Genomic DNA, 22479 nt, shown 5'->3' with positions numbered 1-22479 from the left:
GGTGCAGGGACATGACACATGCTTGGCATTTATATCAAACAACACATTTACATTGCGCTGACTGCTCCTTTTGACATCTGCCCACATGAAAACACTCCTACAAAGCTAATCTTTTGTCGTCTCCCGCAGCAAAACCCGCGGTTCACACGCATTACTATCTTTGCTGCAGATCAGCGGCCATTCACCAGGTCCTGGAGAAGGCAAACGAGGCCATGTGTGTATGTTTGACCATGCCGGGGAGTGTAAAGCAGCGGCTAAATCTCTGTAAGCAGGCCCCTGGCATTGCTCCCCGATTGCCTGCCTGCTGTGTGGGCAGGGGCCTGAAGGGGACTAATCCCCTGGGATGGGTACGAGTCACAAATGTTGATGTTTATGTTTGTGTTTTTGTATGTGCTTGCAGGAGACCCAAGTTGCAGGATAAAGAAAAGACCTCGCGACGGATTGAGAAAATCCTGACTAGTAACCTGTGACGCCTTCCACGCCTAACTAGCAGCCTTCACACAACGTCTTGGAAGTTTCTTGGAGATGATGGGTTATGTTTTTGGAGGTTTGCCTCATACCGCTCTGATCTGCATCTTACATAAGCTTGGTCTGCAGGAGATTGCGTCCGAGTGAGAGGCCTTTGACCCTTACATGCTGCTCGGTTTTTTGCTAAAGTGGGCAGCAGTGGTGATGGTGGTGGTGAAAGTTGACATGCTGTTTCAGCCTTGTCAACCTGTGTGTGTGTAGATTGGCTATGAGGGCAAGACAGCTCTCCTGTCTATTATCTTGGCAGCAAAGGTGACCCGCCGCTGGCCCAGAGGCAGTGAGAACAGCCTCCGCTCTGCAGCCTCAAAAGCCCCCCCTCCCGACAAATATGTGAATGCAAGATAAGTTTGAACTCAAGAGTAAAAGACATAGTTCAACATTATTTGGGAGATACACCTCTTCACCATCACTTTCCTGCCAGCTATATTCATAGACTGCTCCTAAAATAATTTAGTCAGTCCCATTCAGTTACAAGTTGATAATGTTTCCATTTACAAAAGCTCAAAAGGAAAAGTTCTTCTTGTGAAATAAGATTATCCGCTTTCTTGCCAAGAGTTAGATGAGATTGATGCCATTCACAGCAAGCAAATAAAGCATATTATCAAAAATCTTGAACTATTCCTTTAAAGTTTTTGAAAGCAGAATCATTGTCAGCTAACCAACAGTGATGGAAAGCTTGAAATTATTACTGATATTTTAATACAACCTTCAGTCATACTCTTCTTTGCTTTGAGGGAGAAAAAAATTGATACAAGAGACATTATCAGGAATAACTGTCTGTTTGTGGCGCAATTTCCATTATCCCTATGTTACACTTGATCTCGATGTCATAACAACAAGCCGCTGATATCAAAGTATACCATCTTCTCCACATATTGATTTTTTATATAATGTACATTTTGAAATCCAGGGAGTGAGTCCACCAAGTGACAGCTCCAGGTGACAACGGCTAACACCAAATAATAGAGGTGCAATGACACCTGACCTTCACCAATCAGCAGCAGCTCAAGCTGCAAGTCCAAAACTAATTAGGGGTGTAGTTGATGCTAAATCCACTTCAGCTGAGCATTTCAAGCTGACATATACATTTGTGGAAAATTCACACTATACATCAAAGTGACATGAATTATGAAAAGAGCAAGCAAGACTCTTTCATATTAGCCTAATGCTTTCCTCAATATAGTGTTTTTTCTTCTTATAATGGTAATTGTTTTCTTTATAATGATCAATAACTGCAGAACATATTTTACCCACATTAAATTTACTGCTGCCACACTGACAAAAAGGTCCCCTTTACACGAGTCATTTCTAGTATATACAGGTCTGTTTGTGTGAAGCAATTTTCTCAAGAGCAAAACGTACAAGCCATTATAATCTTGGCACAAAAAACCTTTAGGCATACAGAAATTATTTCATGGTTGTAGATCTGGGAGGGGGTGAGGATAGATGCCCATGAGCTGGAAGATCTATAACCTCAATTATTCAGCATGATATAAAAATGAGGATAGCAGGTAACTTGTAGGCCGGTTATTAAAGGGGCTGTGCTCGGGACCCAGAAAGATATTGGATTTGGTTTCATAACCCAGCATTGGGATACGGGTGTTCTGTGTTGGGCTTGTTGTGAGTGGCATGATAGGGCTTGCCTCGGCGCACAAATCCTGTACGTTTGATCTCACGGCGACACGCAAATAAACGTGAAAGATTTCCACACTCCCGAGTCCAGAGTTGATCGATGAGCAGCTGTCTGGAGGGTTTTTTAAAAGGTGGTCAGTCGTGAGATATAGAGAAAAGGGGAAGACATGATCTTTTACTGGCTCTTTGCACATGCAGTCCTCGGGAAAGTTAAAGGAGCCCGGTCTCATTGAGGGAGGATGAAGGGCGCAGAGTAGCAGCTGGAAGCAAAAGGGAGCTGATGGTACTCTCTCTCATCAGCGCGGCTTTTCTGCACTGAGGAGGAATTCACGTGGAGGGGGAGGCGCCCGAGCGAGGCGAGCAGCACGACTGCTGCCCGAATTTAACAATTAACCTTGATGAACAGATTGGTTTCACTTAACAGGCGCAGGTGCGTGGAGTTTGCGATACGGCGCAGCTGAGCGATTCCGCGTTTTTGACTGGACACTGACGCATTTTATGCCAAACACAGAAACTATAGGGATAGAAGGATATTGCAGCTGATGTTTTTTTTTTCCTCCACGGGACAGGATGCAGGTTGAAACGCGAGTCCGTCCGACACTCATCTTCTTGCAGAAGCCGAATTCTGGAGCATTGTTGAATTGATTTTGGAGACCTATATCGGAATTTGACCGCCGTGTCATTGCCCAGTCTACCAGTCCCAGTAGCTGAAAGGTATCTTCTCATCGGTGGAGGCGAGAAGGAAAGAGAGAGAGAGAGAGAGGGGGGAAAAAAACTATCCGCCTCACTACTCTCCATCTGCGCCCTGGACGGCTTGAAATGAGGACCACATCCCGGCTCTGTTCCGTGTGAAGAGGCAATCAGGGGCGGTAGTTTATTCGGCTTTTCAAGGACGCAAAAAAAAAGTGGCCGCCGGCCGAGCTGTGAAGCATGGAGCGGGACGACACAGCGAGCGTGTCAAAAAAGACAATAATTGCGAAGATATTTAAAGTTCGCAAGAGGAGGGAGATGCTTTTCGTACAGGTGTGCTTTATCTGCAGTATCCTCTTCGTGGCATGGGGCATGTCGGCGCTGTTGACCAAGACAGGTGAGTGGGGAGGGAAAGAGTCTTGGTGAGATACGCGGGGGCATATAGAGCCGAGGATGGAGCGAAAAGGCTCAGAAATCTGCAGTGTAATCATGCACCTACAATGTTAGTCTCACATGCACATCAATTAGATATAATCATACAGCTATCTCCCATCGATTACAGAAACACATGGGCTGTAATGTCAAGGGCATGGCACCAGAACACATTATTCCCATCTTATCCAAAAAACGTATGTGATGCCTCTGGTTGGGGTTTTCTTCCATGTAGGTGAAGTGTGTAGTGTGCAATAAAATGCAGTAAAAAGACACGGATGCGTTTGGTGTTTATGGCCCATCACACTCAATGTAAAAACTCAGCTGCACATGTTACTGTCAGATCACCGTTTTTTGCTTTTTTCCAATGTTGGAGTATGTGTGTGCGTCTGTTTGTCCGTATATGCCGCAGTGTGCGCGCCGTGGCAGTGGCACGTTTTTTAATTTGAGAGGCATGCTTATAATCAAGGCACACGCACACCTCATGCTTCACACGCACATAATGATCGTAACCGAGCCCCACAACGCTGTTGTGTGCATCTCGCCTTTTTTTTTTTCTTTTTTTTTTGGATACCAAATTGTGCTTTTTTTTGGCGCCAGGCGCATCGTCGGTCACACTACGATGAAGCTCAGGATCGTGGTTAAAGCTGGCATCATCGTGTGTGTGCCCCGGAGCTTCACACATCATTGCGCGCGCGCGCACACACACACTTGCACACAGTGGATCACCTCAATCACTCTCGAGCATCATCACGCGTCCAGGTTCCGCATGACGATCGAGGGATGCCGATTTTTACGCAGAGGCCACCGATGCTCGTTTAAAGGGAAGAGGAGGCGGGGGGGTGGGGGTGTAAACACAGGGATGCTTTTGCTCTGCTGTATGTTGCAATATTCATAGCTAATGTCTGAGGTGTGCGCTGAACAAACGATTCAGATGACTGATCATGCGTGATGCGTGTGATGCCCCATGCATGCAGGCACACAAACACACACTCTCCAAGCAACATGCTCCCCTATGCTCACGTCAAAACTCTTACCTCAGGCCCGTGCCAACACTGACACGCAGAGCATCCCCCACACCTCACACAAGGTTATGTAATCTAACGACCAACCTTGATATTTTTGCGGGTGAAGAATGGTATCTGACACATTGTTGGGATCAAAGGTTAACTAGCCGAAACACACCCCAAGGAGAAAACTGTTAATAGACAGGGGACGATAAAACTGCTGCGTTTAAATCATGATTTTTTTTTTTTTTGCATGTGTGCCTCCCTCAAAGTGCATCTAACTCTAACCTCATCCTCAGACCTTTCGTGGGATGTGTCCATCTGCAACCACTTAGGCCCCAGGGTCCCAGGGCTGGAAGCGGCTGTAAATTTGCCACAACTGCCTGACTGTAGATCTCGAACGGATGTATCGGGAGTTTTATTAATTACATTAAAAACAACAAGAGGCTTAAAAGATTATTCTGGAATGATATCATACAGGCGAGTGCAAATCTCTTATCTCCAAAGGCAGGCTCTGGGAGACAAAGTATGCCCCCCCCCTCCTCCTCCTCCCTTTTTGCCCCCCTCACTAGTTACTAATGGTTTGCCTTCTTTCATTTTAATCAAGTTAGTCTGACCCTCACAATGATTGTCATGTAGGGGTATGTGACAGAAGGCAGTTCTCATGCATTCCAGTTGTGGTTGACAATCAGCAGCAGCCGTGGTGGTGGTGGGATTCTCAAGGTGACACGCATGAGAAGTGTTTTTTTGTTTTGTTTTTTTTAAAGTGAGAAAAAGCAGAAATCCCCCCCTGAACCGATGAGAATCAAAGCTCACCATAATCAGATCTGTCTAATTGAATAGTTGTGGCCACGCTCATTTTTCAGCCATCACAACAATCATTTGTCATGTCACAGTAAAACCTGTGCCCTGTGCTTGCCACCCATTTTGATTGATAGTAGTGTGGGGGAGTGTCGATGTGCTGAATGGTCCAGATGGATGGGATTTGATGTACTACTCCAGGGTTACATCTCCATAAAGAGGGGTGGGGCACAACATGCTGTCGTGCATGCTGATCCCGATGTGTGTGTGTGTGATGGAGCTCTGCATGGTAGAACAGGTGCTTTTGAGAGGCAGGGCTCTGACAGGAGGGTGCAGCGGGCTGATGGTGATGGCTGAAGTGGGAGTACGCTGTGCTCGAGATGTTTTGGCAGCAGGAGGCCTGACAGGAGGCGAATACTCATATAAGAGAGCATTCCCATATAGCAGAGGGAGATTGATGGATGGCTGTCCTTGGTCCATCTCCTTCCTGAGTTGATTGAACAGAGCTGGGAGATGACATTACCACATTGCTATTGTCGCCCACTCTTGCTCCCACTGTTTCCCATTACAGTGTTTTAAATGTGCACGCTCTTCATTTTTTAAAATCCCATTTTACCTCATTTTGGTTTTTTTCCGCTCCAAATAGCCGTGAAGCTTTTGTCTGTTTTTAATGTAATCTTTTTACACTGTATATTTATCAGAAATTCAGGTGGGCTTTGTGTATACACATATTCTGACAGATGCGCCAGTCTATAAAGCAACTTGAAGGCAGAACATAAACCCCTACTAAAACTCAGTCTTTTTAAACCTTGTGTTTGCACCTTATCAGACTCTAAAGATGAGTTGATCTCTTGACCCTGATTCAAAGAAATTTGAATCAAATGTTGTTTTTTATAGGACCTAAACTAATCAATTGCTTATTTTCAGTAAATTTTTTCCCAGATGTTAAAATAAATAAAACCCTCAAAAGAATCTGTTAATGTTTAGTATGACGATATCCAAACTTACAAAATGGGAGTTTGTTTTTTGATACAGTACTTTTTTGGTATTTTCATTTGTTAAATGATTATCATAGAACTACAGCTAATTATTTTCATTATCAATTAACCTTATTAAACTGTCTAGCCAATAAAATGTCAAAAATAGCAAAGTTATGCAATCACAAACAGAAAAAGGCACAAAATCCCTTCAAACTAGAATCAGAAAACGTTAGCCATTTTTGCTTGATAAATGACAATTGGCATTTCTGTCAATCAACGAATCGTTTAACACACTAGTTGTTTCTGCACTAAATTTATTGATTATTTGAGACATAAGATCCAAGAATCAGATCACAACAGTCATTTCATTTGACTTGTGGTGATCTGATTCTTGGCTCAAAGTTCACCGTCCACCAAATGTGTGTGTGAGATTTCCTGCTGACAAACAAACGGCTGTTATTCAGAGAACCTTCACGTTCTTCATGTACACTGACCATAATGAGTCAATTGGGGGGGGAGAAAAACAGCAAAAGTACAGTAGCATTAGCCAGAAACATCATACCCGCAAGAGACTATAGCCTTATTTTACCCCCAGTCTGCCTAGAAGCACTGACAGAATTACATCTTCATTGTTTTTTCTTTTCAGAAGCTGGGCAGGGAGATTGCTGTACACTAAATAGCTTGCACACACTCACACACACACACGCACACGCACATGCACACGCACACGCACACACACGCACACAGATGTCCTGCCTTGTCTATCCCTCGAGGAAACATAATAATTCTGTTTTTTTTTATAGTTGTGGTCAAGTGATTCCACACATAACTACCCAGAGAAATTGCATTTAGATGAAGAGCAATGCACAATTTTCCATATAATTAAAATGATCCACTTTGTCACAAAGCTGTTGTAAATGTAAGACTTCACAGCCTGAATCCTACATATAATGATTTTATTGTGAGGTGTGATAAATGATTAAAAAAACCCTTTATTTGGCACAAACTGTCCACATGTTTGTACACTGGTCTTGACATTCTCCTTTTGAGCCCTGTTTCCCAAAACCATCTTTTAAGAGTATTGATCTTAGTCCATAGACTTAGAATCTGACAAAAACGATGTTAGCCTTTAAGATGTTTTTGGGAAAGGCTGCACTGGTCAGTGAGGAGGAGCAGATTTGAGCGATGACCGAAGGGTTTGCTCTTTTGGGTTGGAGAGCTGTGGGAAGCAGCTGCAGTCGCCTTGTGTACAATCTGTTTGTCCAGTGCCTGCTGATCTTCAGGCTGTCTAACTATATACTGGATTGAAAGCTGTCTGATGAAGACATTTCTGTGTCAGTACGTTGAGAAAAGAAAAGTGAGTGCCAAAATAAAATAAAATAAAAAATGTAATCCTCATGTTGAAATGCACTTTGAAATCCACAAAAATTGATCTTTATTTTTTCACACAGTATCTTCTGTAGCCTGACCAATACTGTATTTTTTTGGAAAATCATCCTTTTTTAGTTCACAAGCACTAATCAATATTGTTTTCTCAAAACATTGATCAGATGTTCATGTGCAAGTTAAGTTGATGCTTATCACCAGACTCTGTTCCACTGAGCTTTTTAGCATCTTTCAACTGTATTGTATTGATGTAGTCTAACAGCTTTGACAAATTCCATTATACAATGCAATGTGGCAGGAAGGTCTATACACCATGTAGAAATGGCAATTTAGGTCCATGTTCTTCAATTTGGCTCTGGCTCTTTAAACTATTACCTCCTGATAGAAGGGGAAAATACCCTGCAGAGACACTGGTCATCCGGAGACATTCACATGGTCAGAGACATTTGCACACACTCATGTGAGTCTGCTGCTAAATAGGCTGTCTGCCACAGCCATTGTGTAACCTGCTACTAAAATCCAGACAGATTTAGTCTGTTTTTAAAGAGCAACTTGCACATGAATTAAACACGGACCACCTCTCCTCAGCAATCAGCTCATAATTGTTGAAATTGCAATATTATTTCATCTTCCTGCAGCAAGTTGCTGCTTTGTCGACCCCAAATTGTGTCTGCATGGCGACGTTTTATGAAAATTACAAGTTTAAAATGTTGCTCGGCTCGTTGGCGTGTTTTTACATAATAGATTTGGGATTGCAGTCTTTTATGTCCTCATTACAGAGGCTTAAGAGCAGTTTAATGAAAAATGAAACTTCTGCGCTCCTCCTCCCACTCTCACCCCAAAAAACATAAATGGCACAGCAGCTGCATTTTGATGTGTTATTGCCGCCGTCTGATGAAAATGGCATATCTAAACTTTTTAAGGGATTAGGAAAAGCAACCTTGTTTGGATTAATGATCTTAGATGATAGATGAAACCTACTCTGTAACAGCAGCCGTGTTAGTTTTCGTTGCAGTTTAAGTGTGCAAAATGGAGTCACTTGAGGAAGTAAAACAAACAAAACAACAACAACTTTGTCCTAGATATCTTTAATGGTAACCCCAAATATGTTGTGAGCTGTAGACTTTCACATTTGGCTACAAGCTTAGGTACTGTATATATGTAAATGCATGATAATCTGTTGAAAGCTGTTTTTGTGTTCTGTTTACAGGCCATGGGATGATAGTGGAGGGCCATCCCAGCCTTGAACACTGGGGAAGACGGCTAATGGCTTCATCACTGGACAATGAAACGGAGCAGAAGAACTGTTCAGAGCCAGGTACGCTGTTCCATGAAATGAAAGCTTCACTAATCAGTTTAAAAAAATATATTAATAATGAATTAAATGTGTGAAAGAGGTGCTTGTAGTGACAAATGCTCAGCTCTACACAGTATTTTAATATCTACTGTTTTGATTCACTCTCACTGCTGTTACATTTGTCATTTGACGTGAAACACAACTCCAAATGAATGCTAATGTGTAAATGTGCAATTGTTTTCTAACACATTAGTCATAGCAACCTATTATGAAAATAGTGTGTGTACTGCTGGATCCGCTCTTCCCAAAGGGGCCCCAAAAGAAATCAATTAATACTTTTAAATGAGCAATTTCCTGCCTTGGATGTAATCAAGATTCCTCACTGAGTGAAAAAGAGCAAATTTGTTTATACCGTTTAAGCCATGAAAGTCCTTTTTAAATGTAAAAATGTACAATACATTGATGCCGTAGCTTAGAATTGAACATTAATGCATAGGGCGTGACTACTATAAACCTTTTTGAATATCCATCTATCAATAAGTGAATAAAATATATCAATAAATTCTCAATAGAGGATCCAATACTTACAGACTTCTTTGTATTTATATGCAGCCATAAGTCTCCTTCTCATTGGGTCTATATTGTTCTGACTCAGTTTAGATCACTTGCGCTGCAATAAGCACTGAAAGGGCTATTAGAGGGGTCAGGTATTGATTATGTTACAGAATCTTTCGTACACTTAAAGGAAGCAGCATTCTCTATAATTAGTTATACTGTTCTGTATGCTGACACTTCCACTGACACTGCTGACATTCGCATCAGGCCACGAAAAACATGAAAGCCAAGTTTTTCATGAAATTATTGACGGAAACATTGCACAAGTAGTGGCAGCAATGACAGGGAGTGCAATTTGTTTGTCGTTTCCATTTCATTTGAATTGGCTCAGTCTGACTGTTTTGTTTACAGGAGAAGCGTGGCAGTAATGCTGCTGAGGTTAAAGTTTTAGTCCCATTTTGGCCGTTTTGTGAGAAATGTATGTAGCTCTTGAAATTTGATATAAACTGGATGTTTACAGAATTTGGGGATTACCTTACAAAAACCTCTAAATCTCACATAAGCGGTCAAGTGACAAAGAGTGAATGTAGATGGAAAGGAGACCTGTCAAAGGAGGATTTTTAAGCTCCATGAAGAATCCTCTCACTAAATAGGATGCAACTCAATTTTGGGGTTTGTTTTACAGTTTGTATTTTACCAGCATACAGAGGATGACACCAGGGCACAGACAATTTGGAGGTAATTTGAAGTGTTAAATTTACTGTTGGCTGTGGAATCGCTGTGGGTACTAACTGGCTATTACTTCATTACTGGTCACAGCAGGCAGAATCCCTCAGGGATTAGTGAACTCAGTGGTGCTGAAACCAGCTATTTTATATATAAACAAAAAAAACAAATACTGTTTTTGCTCCCCTGACATTTCAGTATTCTGACCATTCAAATGTGAACTTTTTTTCAGAGTCTCAGCGGGGTCCTATTGAAATGAGCGCCAAATGACAAGATTATGTGCTGGAAGTTTTCCTCCTAATCCTCAAGGATTACCCCTTTTTTTCCCCCCTTTTTAAATGTCTTCTGCACCGGAGGCACCAGACTGTACTTACATTCCACGCATTTCTCATCGGCTCTAGTCCTCCTTCCTCTTATCCCACCACTGTTCTGCCTTGTCAGTGTGAGCTGATCATATGACTGTTGTTGAGTCTTGGTCTTGTGAATAAGCCTGTCGTAGACGCTCACTGTGGGCAGGTTAGCTGGTTGCTCTTTTCTGACCAGTATGAGTGGTTCTGATTGTGTAGTGCATGACTAATATATCCATACTTCGGTATTGTGTTTGCAATACATTGCACTGCAAAACCAGCATTTCATCAAGTCATTGAGCCATTTAATATGTATTTGTTCCTGTGGCTATAATTAGCGTTTTCACACATGACTACGCATGTGTCACTCGTGACTAGTGACAAAGCCACAGACAATTATCACCCGAATCCGCAATTCCCCTCAGCTCCACAGAGTGTGTTTAGCATCTTTGAGCTCCTTGTTTTGGTTTTGTTCACTAAAAAAAGCACTAAAGCTCACTGTATGCTGTCGTCCAGCACCGAACAACAGACTGAAAAAGCTGGTCACTGGTGTGGACATAGTGGAGCATTTAAGAGCTAAACAGTCAGATATTTCCCTCAGCCTTTAGCAACCAAAAACAGAGCTAAACGTAGAGTAAATATTGGTATTATATTTACCAGGTGGACAAAAACACAACTCCAAATGAATGTTAATATTGCTCTGTATGTGTTATAGTAACACACAGTTGAAAAAGTTACTATATTAACTTAATAGTTTATAGGTCAGTGTGGTGTTTACAGCTTCTTGTGCCCCAAGTGGCCAAAAAAATCAATCCATCAGTCAATCAGGGTCAAGGAATTTTAAGTAGAAATGATTCTCAGTATCTTAAACAAGAGGGAATAAATCAGTGCACAAATATCAAGAAAATCACACTTAATGTTAGAAAAGTCTCAAGAAAGCAAGTCTGACTTGTTTTTTCTGTTTAAAAAAAAAAGAGAAAAAAAAGAGAAACTGGCATTTTACACTTGTTAGAAAAGATGAATAAAACGAGTCATTATAGCAACAATATTTTTGCGGTGTACATGACCGTGAGCTAACATAGGTCTCTAACATAAACAGCGAGGCCTGATCAAGCAACTGCAGCTCTTTTAATCAGTGCCAACAATTTTCAGCCCTTGTGAACAATTAAGTTGTATTCTTTCCTAACAGTGGGTGAAACTAGTCTTTTTATGGGAGGATGGTTGAGAAGAGGTAAGCGTTGAATGACTGCAATTAACTTGGTCATGTTGCACTTGTCTGGGGGAATGTGTGATATTGAAACAAAATCCCATCAGAGACAAGGGAGTATAAATCATACTGGTCTCTGAAAGAATCCAAAACCTTTATTGGATGACAAACTTGTTAACTATGTATTCACTCTGTTAGATCTGAATATATATGTTTGTTCACAGTGTGGGACCTGTTCTTTCAAACAGAACTGATGCTATACTCTGTGAGGCTCATATCTGTGTGTTTCAGATTCTCTGTGCAGTTGTTTGTCCAGAGCTGATGATCCAGCAGTGGACCAGCTATAGCACTGGTCTGCTCCTCTCCAGGGGATAAGCACTGGCCGTGGATTGGATGAAAATTATTATTTGAGGCTTTTGGTTTTTATGCTGAGTGTGTGTGCAACATCTGAAGCTCCGATTTTAATTAGACTGCTGTTTGTGGGCTGCATAGATTACACTCAGCCAGCTTTGGTCCCTCCTCCTCTTCTTCATCATTATTTCTGTGATCGGTGAGGGAGTCTTTCTGGGTTCATGGGGTTCTAATATTGTTTTGCTTGTCCTGAGACTAGTCTTTCAATAAGGCTAAGCCATTCATTATAAGTGCTTCTTTTATTGGCCATTCTGCAGTGGTGGAAAGCAGCTGAGTACATTTACTCAAGTGCTGTGCTCAACAACAGTTTTGAGGTACTTTATATTTGAGTATTTCCATTTGATATTAGTTTATACTTACAATCAACTAAATTTCAGAGGGAAGTATTGCATTTTTTTAATCCACTACATTTATTTGACACCTTTAGTAACTTTTCAGATGATTTGACACAATGGATAATATAACAAGCTTTTAGAATACAGCACTTTGTTAAAGATGAAACCAGTGGTTTCAAAGCTTTGTCTTTTACATCTTACAAAAAACTGTTGTCAGTCACATTTCAGATATTAGTTAGTAATTGTATCCCTCCATAACTTCTCACGTGGTTGCTTTTCAAGAAAAAAGTTAAAATGATCCAATATTATAATCAAAGACAGGTTTGTATATATCAGAACTTTTTTTCTTCTTTCCTCTCCCATTAAATCATCTCACGACTCCTCAGATGTATCTGGTGACCCTGTTGGAAGGGCCCGACCCCCAAGTTGGAAACCACTGGACTAAACTAGCTAACTGTATATAAAGTAATTCAAATTAGCTCAACCTCCAGCAGCTACAACAGTAACATACTGCTTACACACTAATGCTTCAGTATTAATAATGCAATAATTATACTACATTTTGCTGCTAATATGTATGCGCTTGCTATGATAAAAGGACTTTTACTATTTACATTGCTGCATTGGTACTTTTACTTAAGTAAAGGATCTGAATAATTCTTCCATTACTGCCATTCAGTAATAAGTCCTTAAAAATACAAGATGCTGTTCAGACTGTTTGGTTAGCTCCTGCTTGAATACAGTGCATGCTTGTATTCTACAAATAACTAAATCTGACTGCAAGGGGCTGATAGAGACTGAATACTTTTAACATTTTTTTTTTAATTTAAGCATCACATGCAGACCTTGAGTCATGCCACCCCTTGATGCATTTCCCCCTGTAGCAATCCTATGACATTTTTCACTTACATTTGAAGCTGCAGTAACTCTGAAAACAAATGGCTGATTTATTTCATAATTAAAATGTTTTATGTGCGGTTCCAGGCTGTGTGACCTCATGAGGAAGACATGAGGTTTACTTGGGGACACGGAATATTACAAAGAATAAGTGCAGAGCATACGAAATTGGAGAGTGGGCATAGCACCGTGGCTAATATTCTGTGGGAGGAATAATTTGTCTTTAATAAAGATGCTGCTAATACCATATATTGAAAATGTCCACTCGAGTGCAATAACTGGGCTTGTAGAAGTGGAGGGCAATGCAAAAAGTTGAAGTGAACAACAAAGCAAGTATGCCTATGAATTAATCTTGCACGATTTGATTGAGTTTTTAGGTTTGGCACTAGTCTGCTCCATGGACAGGGGGTATGAGATGTGGCGTGGGTGAGGAGGAACTGTGGGTAACTCTGGCCTGCAGGTGCTGCAGTGTGTTGGTGTAAATGTTTGTCAGTGATTAGAGTGAGTTCAAAAGCAGGATTTTTTTTTCAGGCAAACAAGGGGATGGGCGATACAGTTTATTCGAGGGGAACAGGCAGGAAACTTGGCGGCGACACGAGGGCGAAGCTGCCAGCGAGTAGCGGCCAGTCCATGTTGGAATGCAAGTTCGTCAACTCCAGGGAAACACCAGAAGGAGGCTTTTTAAAAGGGAATTACACAAGCGGGGATTATGCTGCTGTGCATAATGGAAACTGACCTCGCTTTGCTTCTCGCTCGCATGCCAGTGGTGGAACAATGCAGCAGGGAGAGAGAGAGAGAGAGTGGAGCACAGGCACGAGCACCTGCACAGAGCACTTTCCGCGCTGTGCAGTTCAAACACGCCTGACCTCTTTCTGTATTTATTCATTCACATTCTGTCCTGCTTCAGATTTGCTGCCTTTTTGTTACGCTCTGTTCTGCTTTTGGCTAGCATAGAGTACTATTTTTAATTAACACCAAGACTAGAAAGCACATTTCACCCGGATTAAAAGCAGCAAGGTAGAGTTGTTCTGCCTTTTCATTGTGGATCCATACCTCGCCCTGAGGGAGTTGTTTACCTATTTCTCCTGCGCGCAATGAATGCATACGTTTCGCAGCGGTGTCCCCTTTAGGTTATTGAACCTTCTGGTCCACCAACTTAGCCTCTTTCAACCACTCACTCACACACACAGACGCATAAAGGCTGAAGGGAATTCATGCTAAAAGTAGAAGTGTAATAGGTATGTGAGTGTGTTCATGCAGGCAACATTGCATGTGTTTAAGTGCTTATATGACCATGTGAGAGCAGCTGTACATGTGATGTTTGAGCATGTGAAAGTATTGACCTAACAAGAGGATAATGGTGCGTGGGGGTGTATGTGTTTTGGGTGAACCACGCTCCACACTTTTAATAACTTACCGTTTGTTTGTGACTGAGATTTTCCAGTCATGATGCTGTCGTCATGTTAACAAGAATGGAGCAAGCCAATAATCTATTGCGCTTATTATGACCCAGACTTGTCATTCTCCTCTGAAGATGGTAAATGGACTGCACATATATAGCGCCTTTTTTCTAGTCTTCGATCAATCAAAGCGCTTTTACACTACAAGCCACATTTCACCCATTCACAAAAGCATTCATATACTGATAGCAGGGGCTACTAATGCAAGGGGCCAACCTGCTCATCAGGAGGATCTAATCATTCTCACACACTGTAGGGTTCAGTATTTTGCCCAAGGCACGTGGACTGAGGAGTCCGGAATCGAACCACTGATCTTCCGATTAGTGGATGATCTCCTCTATCTCCTGAGCCACAGCCGCCCTTCGATTCTCTTGAATACTGTACTGAAATGTCAGTTGTGTTTTGTTAAAGACATCGCTGGTCTGTGGGTCAGTGAGCAGGCTGTGACAGAAGGTAGCACCAGGCACTCTGCCAAAACATCTTGCTCACATCATAATATTTTTATTAGGCCGTGTAATGCCATGTGGTGGCATAGTATTTTTTCCTATTTTAAGATTCCGCAGTTGTAGACCACTAAATTGTACAAAATGTATTCCTTCACATGGCTCTATCCCAGTAATAATTGGTTGTTCTGCACAGGCCACCACAAGTAGTGTTGAAGACTGGCCCGCGACGTGTACTGTCCTGCCAGTCCTCCCCTCTCTGGGACAACAGACGGCACCCGATACTGAGCTCCATTATATAACGGCGCCATAATAGCTAGAATATTACCAGATTATGGAATAATAATTGCACAAATGTAAAGGATGGCTGGCATGCTCTGGCTTTAATACGTCAATAAATTAAGGCTATCTGAGGGGATTCTTGCATATTAAGCGAGACATAAAGAGGTTAGACTTAAAGGGATAGTTCGACATAAGGGGAAATATGCTTTATTGTTTTTCTTATTGTGAGTTTAATAAAAAAACATTGATACTACACATGTCTGTATGGTAAATATTAAGCTACAACCTGCAGCCAGTTAGCCTAGCTTAGCACAAGAACTGGAAACGAGAACAAAATCCACCTACTAGCATCTTGAAAGCTCACTAATGAACTTACTGTAACTCGTTTTTTAAAATCTTACAAAAAAGTGTCAGAGCTGGGCTAGCCATGTCCCTGTTTTCAGTATTTTTTGCCAAGCCAAGCTAACTAGCTGCTGGCTGTAGCTTCATATTTACCTTAAAGACATGAGTGTGGTACGGAAGAGCATTAGGGCCACGGAGTAATATATTAATTCAAAATTTTCGAGAAAAAAAGTCGAAATTTTCGAGAAATAAAGTCAAAAGTTTTGAGAAAAAAAGTCGAAATTTTCGAGAAAAAAGTCAGAAATGTAGGCTACCAGGAAGAACCAGGTCATTCAGAGCTGGAGCTGACAGACTTCGTGTCCTGGCATAGTGCTGCTGAAATGGAGGATTTAATTAAATGTTACTTCGAGATTGGATTATCTAACAAAGAGATCCTTGCAGTCTTAGCACAGAATCACAGTATTGTGATTTCTATTCGGACCTTGAAGAGGCGGTGTCGTGAACTTGGACTGTGTAGGAGGCGAAATCAGTCGGACATAGACAATGTAATAGCCTTCGTGCAGGAGGAACTGCATGGGAATGGACAGATGCAGGTGTATCGTTGGCTACACCTACGAGCTATCCAGAGGGGGTTTGTGGTGTCTCAAAGGACTATAAGGCTGATACTCAGGGCACTTGATCCTCGTGGGGTGGAATTTTCTCGAAAATTTAGACTTTTTTCTCAAATTTTGACTTTTTTTCTCAGAGATTTAGAATTAATATATTACTCCGTGGCCCTAATGCTCTTCCGTAGGTGTGGTGACAGTCTTTTCATTTAAAGGTGCAGTATTTAGAATTTAGTAGCATCTAGTGAAACAGACTCGGCAGAAATGGAATATAATAAGTATGTTTAACTAGTGTGTAATGCCATGAAACTAAGAACTGTTGTTTTCGTTATCTTAGGATGAGCCCTTTCTAATCTGCATTAGGAGCAGGTGCTCTTCCTGATTTTTTTTTTTTTAACATTTATTTTGCCAACTCTGTAGCAATGCAGCAACACCAACATTAAAGAAACTAGGAGCGCACCCTCGCTTGTGCCACATGGAGTGACCATCATAGCCTTAATGTGGACTGTGGCAGCACTGTTTCTCTTAAAATCCTCCAACACTTCTTGTGAAGACTCTGTGTGGACTTGTAATTACTTCTGGGGTTGAAGAGATGAGGGGATGGGGGTTGGACACACATGAACAAAAGTGTTGCCAGTAATTTCTTGCATAAGCGGCACAGTCAGGTGTCCAAACAGAGAATCCAGGGTTTATTTATAGATTTGTAGCTTAGCTTCTGAAGAGGACTTGTTTTTTTTTTTGCCTCCTTCTGTGCCAGTCCAGACGTTCCTCTTACACACTCTCCCTCCCTCATTCCCTCCAAAAAGGACAGCAGTCACATGCAAACACAAGAACATGAACTTTTTTTTCTCCCCCCAAGACTTTTATAACCACCAAACCTTTCTCCAGCAGAGTAGATTTGTTCTGAAAGTAGTTTGCTTGGTGCCGTTCATATTCACTTGAAGATTTTAAATTTCTGAAGTATGAACAAACTAAATTATTGTTTCAAAAAATGGCTTACATTTTGTTTCAAGATGCCAAATATGTACCAATTATACCTCCTAGTTACTTTCTATTTTCATTATAGATTATTCTATTCATTATTTTGAAATAAGTTATTATCAATGATGTATGAAGTGTTAAAACGGACAAATACACAGGTTATTACCACCTCATAGTGATGACAATCACTATGAGGTGGTAGTGATGTGGTGGACAGTGATGTAACAAAAAGTTATGTATTCAAGCAGACTCGCTAAATTCATGACGCTCCAATCGGCAAATAGTCGGCCATTTGTGCTCAATACATTTTAAAGATAAAAATGTGCAATTCATTTCCTGTCACTTAATTATTTTATAGAATAGAATGAGTTTCCTTCTCCAATTTTGTTTCTCTAAAAATTACACTTCCCTGCTTCCATGAAGTTACATATATACATCACTCCAGCAGTTTATCTGTTGTCCTCCTGTGTGTACATATTGTCTGTCCTTGTGTGGGAAATGGCTGTGGAAGCATGTTCATGTCCGGTTTGACCTCCACAGTGAGGAGACACGCAGACGAACCCTGCAGACGCTGTCTGATTGAATGTTAACAGGGACGGGGTGGTGACCTCTGCCTGCCTGTCATCTCTGCCTGCACAGTGCTGGCGTCCTTTAAACACCTTTTGTGATCACCTATTTTTAACAAGCTCCCAGTCAGAGCTGATAGTGAGGGGGCTAAACAAGTAACTAAAGAAGACAGATGTCTTTGCCATTTAATTATTGATCAATGACAGACCTGCAGGTTTGGTGGCTGCACATGGAAGCAGGGTGTGAATGTTCTCCGACAGCAAGAAATGTAAACACTTTTCCAGTTTTTTAATTTTTTCTCAGGACAGGTGCCCTTCTGCAGCCAGAATAATGTATGTGTTTGGGGTTGTTTTGTCCATGAAGTATCAGTAGGAGTTTAGCCTTCTGTATTGGCATCAGTTTGCGTTCAGTCACCTCTGAGGCCACAGCTGACAAATCCTGTAATTGATTGCGTCTTTGCTTGAGGCAGTCGGCTTTCCAACACGTTTCATTCAGCACATAAACCTGTCAGAAATGAAATGAGCTAAAGCCGCCTGATATAGTCAATGTTGCTGTAAGATTCCAATGTCAGCCAGGTGTTCTCCGTTCTTATTTTATATTAAGGTCATCTATATCAAAATTACACACATATTGAAGTTTTTATTATTTTGTCCTTTAATCCTATCAGTTGCATCTACTGTTATAAAGACAGTCAGAACACAGTGTTGCCAGTGAGATACCAGAAGTCTTGCAAATCAAGGTCGGACTCATTACAGCCAGAAATAGTACTCTAGTTGTGTGTGTGTGTGTCTCATTTCTCTTTGTTCAGTTGCAAATGTGTTAAATGATACATGGGCTTAACGGAGATATAAAAAGGTTCTACATTTCCATATGTGTGATGTAATTGAATGAAATCCAGGAGGCATGCAGATGATGAAGACTACATCCTGAGGATATTTGGTTTGCCTGTGCAGTGTTCCAAATGCTGCGCTGATTCAGTCATGTGTGCACACCATCAAATATCATAAAAACAGACAACAGTGAGGGTTGGGACAGATGCAGTGAGAAGTCTCAGGTGAGCACTGTTCCACTTCACAAGTCCATATGTGACAAGGGCCCAAATCTTCCTTTTATTTTCTGTTGTATACTGCATTGTTATCCTATAGATTAGTACAGCAGTCCTATCTATTTGTTTTATTGATTTCTTTTTATCCACAATAACCAAAAAAGAATGGTTCTAGAGATGTTAAGGTCAGGTATGGATTGTCATGTAAGGACCTGCATTGTCACCAGAAGACTGTACTCATCACCTGAACCACCAGACGATCAAAGTTGTGGTTTGGAGTGAAATGTCTCAGCAACTTCTGAATGGTTCGCCATAAAATATAGTACAGACATTTATGACCCCCACAGGATGAATCTCAATCAATTTTAATTACATACATTAGTCAACATGTTTGCTAACTATTCTCGATTTGTTGCTATGATTAACATTTCACTCAAAACAAAAAATGGAGCTGCTACATGGATCAAAACTTCAGCTTGATAGTTTATTCAGCCTGCTGTATGAGGCTAATTGTAGCTTTATAGATAGCTGTAGTTTGGGTAAGCAATATGCTAATAATATTGCAGGCTGTTTATGAGGCAAGACAAGATGTGAGACTGAAGCCCGGGTCCAACAGGAACAGGTCAAACAAAGGCCACTCCCTACAGATGCTGGGTCCCGTCAGGGAGACGGCCAGCTTCTGTCTCCAGCCAGGTGCTCTGCGGAGTGTCTGTGCTCCCAGAGATCTGAGCCGTATGGTGGTACCACAATCACACTGTGTTCCAGCTGGAGCTCTGGATGATGAATGATGAGTACTCAGCATGGGAGGTTTTTCTGCCTGCTTGCTTTAATCCTGTATGACTTCAGACTCTTAATATAGCCCAAGCTTTAACATTTGTTTTTGAAATGTGATGGTTGACTGTTGTTTTTGTCCGCCCCCCCCGCCCCCCCCCCCCCCCCCCCCCCCCCCCCAAAAAAAAAAAAATTTCAGTCCTTTTTGAAAATTAAAAGCCCTTGATGTTTTCTTCCAGCTTTTTTTTTTTTTTTTTGGACAGTGATCACAGGCTTCTAATTTAATTTGCATTTAACCCCTTCTGGCAGTGATAGCTTGTTTTTTTTTTCATTTAGGTAAACAAGATAATTTCACTGTATTAGATAATCCAGTGGAAAAAGATATAAGAACAAGAGGAAGGAAAAATGCTTCCATACGTGCCATGAGTTCAGTATAAGCCTGCTGAGCCAAGAGGGCATCTCAGGCCTGCTCCTCTGAAACCGACACCCATCAGGAAATTGTACAATCCTCTCGGAGCAGGGCAGGGAAACGTACCTTGATTTGTATGCTGCTGATGTGTGGTGACTGTCACATTTTCTCTCTCCTCAGCAATACACGAGTTCCCTCAAGATTTTTTCACCAACAATGAACGGAAGAGTGGGGCCGTTCTGCTGCACATTGCGGCGGTAAGAGGAGTGTCCCTCTCTCTCTCTCTCTTTGTTTTTTTTTGTTTTTTTTAATAGTCTGCACCTGCATCTCCTTTCACCTCGGTCCCCAGTCAGCATTCAACTTAGCTGGTTGTAGATGGATTTGGAAGCTTTTCACATAACCTAACTTTTCCAGTTCACAAAGCCTGGATGGTTAGGTAAGGTTGCAGTAGCAGTTTTGCTGACCTAGACTTTTAAAAATGCCACAAAGGATGTTTTTATCACTCAAATGATGACGCAGTGATGGTACAGACATTACCATTAAAATGAGGAAGCATACAGTTTTGCACAATAACTCAGAAACAGACCATCATGTATTTACTCCAGACAGTATAAAGATGGGGGGAAAAAGAAGAGGTACATTTCAGTGGTACTAAAAGAAATCTTGCAGCTGCATTTGGGATTGAGACCATGAGAGCAGACACAGTAGTGTCAAAACTAAATTATTTAAGGCACATCCACATTTAACTTTTAATATAGTAAACAAACAAACAAACAAAAAAGATAAGCTTGCTGGTTTAGAAACACAAGCTAGAACTACATTTAAACCAACTGCACTGCATTAAACGTGTAATTGTATATACTATGTAGTCTTAAATATTTCTGAATGTATTGAATGCACATTGTCACAACTTGCATACCACCAATTTAATGTTATGGTTCCAAGTGTTGTAAAGCAATGTCTTTCTATGCAGAACTTCTACTCCCTTTGAGTGTCTGTAAAAAGCTTCATAAATACGGTAGTGCTTCTCTGAGGTTGGGGTATTTTTAGTTCAAATGTTGGCATGATTCATAAGAATAACACAAGAAAAATAAAAGCACGGGTCAGGAGTTCAGGAGCGGCACATGTCTTTTTCTTTCTTTCTTTTTCTTTTTGTTGATGTGAGCTGCTTCTCCTCGTTAGAAACCATTACTGCCTACATTCAGCCACGCTAAGCTCCACTGACTTGACGTAAAATCATCAATGGATTTCAATGGGGAACCCAGTCAATCATATTGTTCATTTTAGTGCCCCAGTGAATGAACTCTTCATGCCGGATTTAACTGGCTTTAAAAAGTTTCTCTTTATCAAATACACCCAAGGCTGCAGCTAGGATTATAGAAACACTGAACTCATGAATCCACCTCAAACACACTCCCCACTGTGCTTAGAAGATTTTGACCAGAAACCAAAAAGATTAAAGGTATAGTTCAACACACAACCCCCTATAAATGTCCAATTGCTATTGTTTTACTCTGTGGTTTTGTACAAATTAAACAAACAGATATATTTTAAATTTATGAACTTCAGAGGAGGTATTTGGTGGATTTTGCTCGAGCAAGACTGGCCAACTTGTCTCCAGTCTTCACAGTTTGATGTCTGTAGCTTCAAATTTACCACAGATACATCAGAGTGGTCTCAATCTTCTCATCTACCTCTCCACCAAAAAGCGAATAAGCACATTTCCCAAAATGTCAAATTACTCCTTCAAATGCAAATGAAATGTTATTTCCCAGCATGACAGTCTAAATGTTTTATCAAAGTAGCCTCTACACTGTCAGGAACTAAATTCTGGGGGAGAAATGCTGAGGCTTTTAATAATGTATTGTTTTGATGGCTTAAAAGTGGTCCCATGTAAGATTCATTGAGTCAAACTATATTAGGAGCAGCTGATAAAGATGCTTTTTTAATTGTAGAAATTGCTTAAACCCTCAAAGCCACGAAGGAGAAAGGAAAATAAGGACGTGACTTCACGGTCATCATGGTAGCAATGGTCCTGAGCACACCGTGTCATTTGACCTTTTTTGTTTTTACACACTGAGAGCCTGTTTGAGCCAAGGTGTGGGCGTAAGAACTGTTACCTCGCCTTCACTGCGTGGTCGAGCACTGATGTGCAGAAGCAGAGAGTAACCTGTGAATGCATTCTTCTATCTCCTGCTAAACTGACAGCACCAGAGATGCTGAAATAAACCAAACAATATTAAGCAGTTGCATCATGATCCCTGTTGGGGTTTGTTTGATTTTAAAAGTTAGGAAGATGTATCAAACACATGTTCATGATCAGGATATTAGAGTTTTATTTCA

At 41.1% G+C, this 22479-nt stretch overlaps 1 protein-coding gene across 1 annotated transcript in view; it reads left to right on the top strand.

Annotated features, from left to right (window-relative positions):
* Positions 1–3090: 3090 nt before the first annotated feature.
* The window catches only part of slc24a4b (solute carrier family 24 member 4b), a 31382-nt gene continuing 11993 nt past the window's right edge, over positions 3091–22479 (top strand). The window contains exons 1-3 of the mRNA XM_062437427.1: positions 3091–3247; positions 8667–8774; positions 20317–20393. Of these exons, the coding sequence (XP_062293411.1) occupies positions 3091–3247; positions 8667–8774; positions 20317–20393 (342 nt within the window). The remainder of the gene's footprint in view (positions 3248–8666; positions 8775–20316; positions 20394–22479) is intronic.

This window comes from Scomber scombrus, chromosome 17 (assembly GCF_963691925.1).
Source record: "Scomber scombrus chromosome 17, fScoSco1.1, whole genome shotgun sequence".
Taxonomy (NCBI): Eukaryota; Metazoa; Chordata; class Actinopteri; order Scombriformes; family Scombridae; genus Scomber; species Scomber scombrus.
This window is presented reverse-complemented; position numbering and strand designations above follow the sequence as displayed.